Source organism: Parasteatoda tepidariorum, chromosome 2, assembly GCF_043381705.1.
Source record: "Parasteatoda tepidariorum isolate YZ-2023 chromosome 2, CAS_Ptep_4.0, whole genome shotgun sequence".
In the NCBI taxonomy this organism is placed as follows: domain Eukaryota; kingdom Metazoa; phylum Arthropoda; class Arachnida; order Araneae; family Theridiidae; genus Parasteatoda; species Parasteatoda tepidariorum.
Genome location: NC_092205.1, coordinates 95837287 through 95847275, shown reverse-complemented (window position 1 = coordinate 95847275; position 9989 = coordinate 95837287). Strand labels below are relative to the sequence as shown.

Below are 9989 nucleotides of genomic sequence, written 5' to 3'. Positions count from 1 at the left end.
TTAATATTTAAAAAAAATATGGCTGCAGAGTACAGAGATTTACGTAAAAAATTACAGTCGACACATGATGCCAACAGTAGCAATAAACAAAATGAACGTAGGAATTACTATTACGACCGAGAAGCAGATTCGTACGTCGATACTCTGAGAAAGTTGCATGAAGGTATACAACAGAGGCGACTCTTTTCAGACGAGGAAAGTAGCCAAATTGAAAGTAAAATTGATGAAGTTGTTGCTACAGGCGATAAGGGTCTGTATAAAAAGTACACAGTTGATAGAGCACCTCTACGAAATAAATACTTTTTCGGTGAAGGTTATACGTATGGCTCCCAGCTTCTGAGGAAAGGACCCGGTATGGAAAAGTTATATCCCGTTGGAGAAGTTGATGAAATACCGCTGTGGGTGCATCAGCTGGTAAAAATATTTAAATTTGAGACGTTGTTAAACATATTAAAAAATTTTATAATTGGAATTTTCGTTTTAACTATGAAAAGTTTTTGTTTTTAAGGCAGTTTGCATGTGATATTTTTGCATAATTCTTATACTTGATGGAAATATGTTTTGTTTGGGGACTTTTCAGTATCAGCGCATGTTTACGTTAACTTCAATCACTAAGGGGCCAAAAGGTTTTTAAATTGAAGGAATGTTTAAAGGAAATTTATAGAAGTTTGTCAAGGGGTGGCTACGAGTTATACCCTTTGAATTGGTCCTCTTCTGCTATTTTTTTTTTTTTTAGTCTCTTGAACCAGTATACACTAAAATTTGGAGACTTTTTTTTTTACACAGGTATCGATACTAGAATCTTCCGTTTAACAAATGTACATTCTACTAAAAATGCTTTCAGTAATATTACTGGCCAAAAATATTGTGGAGTCCATGTAGAACTTGTTATTATTAATGGAATGAGTTAAAAAATATCTTCTAAATAAAATACGTTTTTTCAGAGCTTGTCTCTCCTGCGACGTCTGAGTTTCATGGGTGTTGGTTACGCAGGGAGATTTCTATATCCTGATCTGTGGCAGAATTATCGCCAAGTCTTGGCAACTTCCAGGCAGCAGCCCGCGGCAAACTTTAAAAAAATAAAAAACATCACAGAAAGAGACTAACTCCATGGGTATAACTTGTAGCCATCCCCGAGCAAATATCTACGTGTTTGTTTGTTTTTTAAAAAGTGCCTATTTGGCACCTTGGCAATTGTAGTTGGTGTGACAGATCACGATACGATAATATCCCCTTTACGCCACTGTGTATATGTAAGAAAAGTAGTAAGAAGATAATTTAAAAAAATTAAAATAATGAAAATAATTTTAAAAAATTAAAATAAATTCAAATAATTAAAATAATGATAATATCCCCTTTACGCCACTGTGTATATGTAAGAAAATTAGTAAGAAGATATTTTAAAAAAATTAAAATAATTTTTTGACAAAAAAAGTTTATTTTCTTTAAAGATTCTTTTATTTTTATTGTTAAAAAATTTCAGGCACATAGATATAAGACTTTGTACTGTATAACTATTATCATTTATAGAAATGAAACTGATATCATAAGTAGCTGGTCCATGCGCAGGATCAACACTAGTAGAAAAACCATTACTCGGTAGTTACATCCGTCTTGAAATTAAATTTAGAGAAAAATAATAAATTTTAGGAAAAAATTTATAAGTTTTGAAGATTAAAAAAGTTAAAGTTTATAATTTATTAATAATATAATTAAGTTAAAATTAATAAGAAGATTAAAAAGGTTTTGTTTAAGCTATCTGATATGGCCAAAATAATTAGTAAAACTACGCACATTTTGAACTGGTAATAAATTTATGAAAGAAAGTACTGTGATTTGCCCAACTGACCCTGTTGCTGCAATTTTTGAAACCATGTAGAAGTTTGTAGCGATAACCGTCAGAAAAATCAGGGGTCTGTTTAGAAGAAATTTGGGTCCGTTAATGGACCCTTTACAAAATATCTTTTCATAAAAACGGACCCTTCACAAAATATTTTAACTTCAAAACAGACCCTTCACAAAATAATTTATCTTTTAATCGGACGCTTCACAAATTTGTTTATCTTCATTATTGATTTGTTAATCGAATAAACCCTACCCAGGAAGGGAAGGGGGAAAGAAAGACTGATGCAAATGAACTAAATTTTGTCCTCGGCAAACACTTCTTCCTTTATTCGTCTGAAATTAATATTCTATGTTCAGCAGTATAGGCTGTTAAATACCAAATATTTATATGTTTCATCGCTAATTTAGTAGCTTCAATTACTGTTTATTTTTTACATTTTAATTTTCTTAATTATAATTTTACAGTGTTGAGCATAATCTTGTATGTCTTTACAATTTAAAAACTCCTTGAACAAGTTTATTTGCAATAACGGACCTTATTTACACAAATTCAGAAAAGCAGATCCTGGTTGAAAGAATGTGACTGAACGTTTATTTTATATTCACAAATTAAGAGTAATTTTTCCTCAATTTTACAAAAACGGACCTTTTAAAAAAATGTGGACAGACCCCTGAAAATTGAATGAAAATTCACATTGATTTACAATAGTATGTACATATTTGGCATGACAAAAAGTGAACGCTCAAATACACAATTCAAGATTTATATTTTGTTTCATTTTCTCTAAAAAGAAAAGAAAAACTTAATTAATATTTTTCATTATGTTCAGGTGTTCTGAAGGTCTGCACTTTGTCCCTCTATAGCTTATTACACAAATATATGAACCTTAAGAGGACGCCATATCGTGGAAATAAGTTTTCATTGCAAATTCTCATTTTTCTTCATTACTAATTTAAAAGAAAGAAAAAGTAAGTTCAAGCAAACTTAGCGTAAGTTCTGAAATTTCAATTGCTGAAAAAAATATTAAAATGCAAACAAATTATTAGAAGAGAACCTCACCATTGCATAGTCCTAAGTTATCTAGTAATTTATTTTTATTTTGATATTTTAAAAATTCTTTTCACTATTTGAAACTTTGCGGCTTACTCTAGGTTTGTCTCAACTCACTTTTTCTATGCTTTAAATTTTCAATTAGGAGAAAGAGAATGTGCGATGAGAATTTTCTTCTGCCGTATGGCATCCTTTTAATTGATGTGTTGTTATAATTTTACTTGAAGAATTGTTAATTCTGTAGTTACTTGTGGTGATTATTTCTTGTGTTTCAGGTGATAAAGCCACTTGTTAAGGCTAAAGTTGTTTCTGAAGGTTTTATAAACAGCGTTGCAATAAATGATTACCAGCCTGGGGGATGTATTGTGTCTCATATTGATCCAGCACATATCTTTGATAGGCCCATCATTTCAGTGTCCTTCATGAGCAACAGTGCTCTAAGCTTTGGTTGCAAATTTAGCTTCAAACCTATCAGGGTGACAGATCCAGTTCTTTGCCTTCCAGTCTATAGAGGCTGTGTCACCATACTTAGGTAATCCCTCTTTTGATTTATGTACTCTGAATGGTATTTTTTCTTTCCTAATATAGTATAGTATAGTTTAAATCTGCAATGGTGGCCAAAAGCTATAGTAGCCAAAAATGGTGGCCATAAATAAATAACTGTAAAAACCTCTGAAGAAATCGGACTTTATTTGATAAAATCCTTTTGTAGTGTATCTACCACTACAAATATACAATTCCAATTCACTAGTATATAAGACGTGTTAACTCGATTCTATGGTGAAGTACTTTTTCATAGATGAAGGTTAACATAGTCGATCGGATTTATTATGAAGTAATACTAAGTCACAAATATTCTATATTTGTTTACTTAAAGCAATATAATGTTGTAAGCTCTTTTTATATATATAATTTTATTTATATATATATTCTTTATACGGACACACTCATATATGTATATATATATTTTTTTTATGCATGCACACATATATGCATATGTATATTCATTGAATTTGATTTCTATAGTGTTAGACAATGTCTACTGCTATAATGTATTACAAATAAGTTTAATAAAGCTTCTTGGGGTTAATTTTTTCTCTTCATCCAACGAGAACGTTTGCCATAGGAATAAAATTGCATGTCTGAAGATCGAAGTCGATGATGTGCATATCTGCTGCAACATATATTCCATAGCTTTTCTAAATCCTTCAATGTCTGATTTAATGCCTGTTCTTGATGATAGCGATGAAGATGTGCAAAAAATATCTGAGTATATACCTACAACTGACCAAGAGTTTTTGAAAGCATAAAAACTCTGAAACATTTGCGACTATGCTGCAACCAAAACCAGTTTGCAAACAATATCAAGTATTCGGTGGAATGTGTACCCAAAAGCAAACAAACATGTAAAGTTACACACATGGTGCGTAGCGATTTTAAAAAGTGCTTAAAGGTGCTTATTTTCGATTTTAGTTTTTAAAAACCCTTGAAGGTGCTTCTTTCATGGGGTGTTTTTAAAAAGTGCTTCATTTTCCTTTTTCGAAAATTAGATTTTTTTTTTCCTTTGCCATATCGATTTTCGCCACATGTTATGCAAAGGCGAGTTTTTCACATTGTTCTATTCAGCGTTTTCACAATTCATTCAACCACAATCTATTTCAGGCGCACCATCGGTCCGTAGTATTTAAAAGCGCCAATAATTTTACATGTTTGATTAAATACTTGGGAGTACGTCTAGTGAGCTGGGTTCGGTGGAATTATTGCACTGTCATGTGCAACTCTGCTGCATTTTGCAAGATATTCTCAATTTCAGACTTCATTTTTCCACCCTCTGATATAGAACCGAAAAATCTCTTGATCATTTTATAATGACTAATATAATCAAGAAAAGAGATCTTTCTCAAAAACTAGTTGTTTTATCACGATCATGTAAAATTTGATCATCTGATTTATTGATTAAATTAACTTTATTATTAAGTCATTGCAAAATTAAACAAATTACATTATGATAATTTAAGTGCACAGAAACGTTGCTTTCCAGCAAAGATTGTATTTTCGTATTAACGAACAACTGCTTATTAGGTAATGTGCTGTGCAGATTATCTAGGTAATTTGAGAAATTAAACACTTTTTGAGCACTGTAAATTATCATCCTAGTTAATCTGCACATTAACTAGATAATCTGCAGAATAACTGATTTCTGTTCATTAGCACTAACATATACTATATATATATTATATTCTATAACATATATATATTTTACACTTTTTATCAATGAGTAACTAAATATAAAAGGAAACTGGATTAAATTTTTACTTTGTTCTATGTTTGCAATCTAAAAAATTTAAGGGAATGATAAGATTTTTTAATGTGATTTTAAAAGTGCTACAATTTATTACACACCAAATAATGTAATTATGCAAATTGATACTTATACTTATGAACACAGCAGTATATCTACAAAAAATTTACATTTTTGAGAATGCTTTGTAAAATTTTAAATTGGAGATTTTTTCTTAAAAAATGTTTTTATTTAAATTGTGATTTAAATCAATGTGCCCTAGTTCTAAAATATGAAATTTCTTACTAGAAATATATTTTTGAAGTGCAAAAATTTATTCTGATTTTATTTAATTTTTACAAGAAAGTTTATCACCCACAACCAAATTCTTGTGGTTTTTCCTGTTCTGCGGTGTTTCCTGTACTATTTCTTTATTTCCTATTTAGTTGTGATGTAATTGATACTAATGTGTGTTAAAACAATTTAAATTTGCTTAAACCTTAATGAATTTTGATGTCATCTTTGCAAATTTATAAAAAAAAAAATATAGCATAATCTTTGCATGATTTTCAAGACTAGACTAGACGATATATGCTAGATTGAAATATGCTAAGTTTTAACAGATTTGACAATTTTTTTCATTGTGTACAAATCTATCCTAGAACAAATAAACATAATCTGCTTTTTCCATTACTTTATTTATTTGATGATTCTTAACAATAATTATTCAATAAATTATTTAATTTCAACTGTCTTAAATATCACATTTTTATGTGATAATTAACCTCTGAGAACAATGAAATTTATTTTTTCTTACAGTAAGTAATGTATGACTGGAAAAAAATATTGTCTGACTCTTATAAAAGGAGAGGAGATTCAAAAGTCTTTTTAAAAAATGTCAATATTGTATATACTATAAACAATCTAAAATGACTTAGTTATATTATTCAGCATATGAAATACTGAAGAAGACACTTTTTTTTCCATTACATTTTTATTTTTATTTACTTACTTTTAAAAAACAAAAAAAAAAAAAATTTCATTTATAAAGATTTATAGGAATTAAATAATTTCTCATGGTTCTGAGTTATATCTTAATTCTCATAACACTACAAGTTGAACAATTAAATTTATTTCTAATTTTATATTTTTAGTGGATATGCTGCAGATAATATTACACATTGTATTCGACCACAAGACGTAAAAAAGAGACGATCTGTCATTATTCTTAGAAGGTAAGTTACTCATTATTTGCGTGACAGCAACATTTTATTTTTAAGAAAAAAATATTTTAATAATTAGATTTAATTCATTCTTAAAATAAAATTAGCAAATAATGCTAATTTTTATACTATTATTATAAGGTTATTTAATTTAACCCTTACCAATTTGTTTGAAAAAAAATTCAAAAAATCGACACTTTTTAATATTTTATTAATAAATACCAGGAGCTAAAATAAAACATAATATAAAAATTTTAAGTTGAAATTTAATTTTTTTTGTAAAAACCTTCAATTTACCATCAGTTTACTATCCCGAGCTGTCTCGGACAAATGAAAAAAGTAAAATATAAGTTTTTGTATGATAGTTTTTAAAAAAAAAGACAACACAAAGTGATACTTTCCAAACGCCAGTGAAATGATGTGTCATTTTTTTTTACTCTTTCTTTTTTTCTATGCAAATTCAGCAACCCCCGTTTATACAATCGCACAAAATACGTGAGCGATCCAACAGCAAAACTCCCAAACAAAATTTGGCAAACTTCCAAACACAGCAGATTATTATAATTATTATTATTTGCTTCCGGTCAAGCAAAAAGGTGATAAAACAAAACGTACTGGCAAATTCTGCTACGTCCGAAATTTCTCGGGATAATAAATAGTTGCAATATATCCATGCCTGTATTAACTCTGGATAATCAGGGAAACGATTAATATTTAAACCAGATATTTTCTGGATTTTTTTTTTTTTAAATATATTTTCTAAGTGTCTTTATTTTTTTGACTGAGTATATTTTTAAAAATTTATTCTAGATAACTGATAAATACCCAATTTTATTTTCATGCTAAATTAATTATTACACTTAACTAATATATATATTTTTTTCTTATATAGAGTTTTACCTGATGCACCTCGCCTAAGCAGAGCAGAGCTCTCACTTATTTCCCAACCAAAAGTTGTAAATGTGCCCCCAGATTTCTTTGATGAGGTATTCGATCGCAAGAGGAAATGGAAAAGTAATCCTGATTCGTTGAGGAAGAAAACTGTACAAAAACGAAAATTGCAGAGCTCTATTGCCTGGGCTAAACACGATCAAACGGACGTTGAAGAGCCGAAGAACAAAGCCTTACGAAGAGAGGAGAAATAAAGAAAACCATACTTATATATTTTGTTTTTATAACAAAAGGAGAACAACTAGAGGCGCTATATTTTTACTATATGCTTCTGTTGTAAATATATTTGTGCATATTGTAGAATATATTGTAGGAAGCCAAGATATCCAAGTGAAATGCACAAAGAGTTTTTGTGCAGATGGTGTGTGTACATATTTACCTACCTTTTACTGTATTATGTGTGCAAGTTTCTTATAAACAATGGTCCATGGACTAGAAACCAGACAAACTGTAATTATTATGGCTTTCTGTGCCAAGTAACTCAAATTCATGTTGGCACAGGCATCTGTTGTAGCTTCTGTTGTTAAAAAAAAAGTTACCTTTTTGAGGTTTTTATCTTTTTTCAAATGTTAAAAGAATGAGGCTGTGATCCTTGTATTTTTGGCCATATTGTTTTTAGAATGGCTTAGAAAATATTATTTCCTGGTGTATATTTTACAGAGGTGGACTTGATTTCAGGAAATGGTGCAATTTCGAATAGAAATCAAATGAATGAAAAGAGATATAAAAGTTTTAATTTTATTTCTTTGTACCATTAATAACATTGTCGCGACTTTTATTTTCTAGTCTTTGTTGCCGAGTTGTATGCTCATTTTGATCATGGTTTGTTATGATCAAATAAAAGAAAAAGTTTTTTTTCTCCTTTGAATGGTCATAGACTTTTTATTTCTTCCATATTTTGTCGTAATTTTAATGATTGTCTGGAATTTTTCTATATAACACGTCAGAAGTCATTCTAGAAGAGAAAAAAAATAGGTCTTTAGCTCTCTTCAATACATATTAGAAATCTTAGAAAAGAACTTCATGTAAAAAGAAATCTCAAAAAAGAACTCTGCAAAATCCTAATTAATTAATTAAATTAAATTAATTCTAATAATTATTTCACAAAGATCTTAATTTTAAGAAAACTCCTTTCATAAGTCTATTTTTTATATACAAAAAAAGTACATTATCTTGTAGATTTTCATAAACTTAAAAGTGTTTTTTCACAGAATTCCAAATTATTTTTCTCAAACTTCTAAAATTCAGACCTTAGTTGTTGATCATTCCTAGATTGACATTTGTTTGTAAATTTATTCTAAGATGATTTGGAATTCACCAATATGCCTAGATGCGAATTTCACTCAAAAATTTTACTCTGAAATGAAAATATTCCTCGTAAATTGTTAACAATTGTTTGTTTTTTTTATTTACTGAGGTTGTACAAAAATCAATGAGTATAGAGAGAGTGATTTCATCTATTGTATTCTATATTTAAAAAATTAATTGCTATTGCGAAAGCTAGAAATGCAAGTGAAAGACTTCTTGCAACACAAAATAGAATAACATTTGAAAAGACATTTGCTTGGTGATTATTATTTAGATAACCTTACTAGATTGTCTATTGAAAGACTCCCTATTTATGCTACTAAAAGAGGTGTCAATGTGATACGACTTTCAAACATACTGTTAATTGGAAGAAACAAGGAGAAGTGCAAAAAAAAATTCAGTATTTTAATACTAATTTTTTTAGGAGCCTTATTCTGAATAACCTGTAAATTAAAAAAGAAGGGAAAAAAAAATTTTTGGTTATATATTTAAGCCATAATTTCGGAGTTGTTATTTTGCATAATTTATCTGTTATAGGATAATCTGTGTTGTAATCAACAACAGGAATAATATTGCAATGGAAATACAAAAGAGAATTACTATAGCCAATAAATGTTTTAATGGAATTCGAAAATACGTAAAATCTAATGTAATTCATAGGAAAAACAAATATAAATCTCTTAATTTCAATTTTAACATATGTTTGTGAAACCTGGACCATATCTTGGAAGGATAAGGTTATGTTGGGTACCTTTGAGAGAAAGGTCTTGGGAAGTATTTTTGGAGGAATTCAAAAAAATGGTTTGTGGCTTAGAGGAACAAATCTAGAGCTGTATCACTCATATAACGAACCTGGCATTATTAACTATACTAAACGACAAGGAATAAAATGGGCAGGCCACGTTGTCAGAATGGACGAAGACCCGTACCACAAAAAAAGTTTTCAATGCCAGACCATTTGGCACACGAAAAAGAGGCAGGCCGAATTTGAGATCGATAGATGGCCTAGAAAAAGACCTTTTGATTTTAAAAACTGAAAAATACAGCAGGAAAAAGGTTAACTTGGAAGAAACTTCTTGAGAAAACCAAGGCCCTCCCTGGGTTGTCGAGGCATTGATGATAATTTAAGCAATAATTTCAGAGTTGTTGTTTTGTATAATCTGTCTGTTGTAAAATGATGGTAGCTTACTAACATATTATACGTTTTTTAATTCGCTACTCAAAACTCACTTTTTTTTTTTTAACGAAAATGCATATTTTGTTACAAATTCTTTTTTCTTCTTACGCTTGTACTAACTGTAAAAAAAATTGCATTTTTTCTATTTTTTAC

At 29.2% G+C, this 9989-nt stretch overlaps 1 protein-coding gene across 1 annotated transcript; it reads left to right on the top strand.

Moving 5' to 3' along the window:
- The first annotated feature begins 18 nt into the window (after nucleotides 1-18).
- LOC107441815 (RNA demethylase ALKBH5) lies at nucleotides 19-8222 on the top strand. Its single transcript, XM_016055196.2, has 4 exons — nucleotides 19-414; nucleotides 3172-3428; nucleotides 6332-6412; nucleotides 7293-8222. Exons 1-4 carry the CDS (start codon nucleotides 19-21, stop codon nucleotides 7543-7545), a joined length of 987 nt encoding a protein of 328 aa, XP_015910682.1. The 3' UTR covers nucleotides 7546-8222.
- The last annotated feature ends 1767 nt before the right edge of the window (nucleotides 8223-9989 follow it).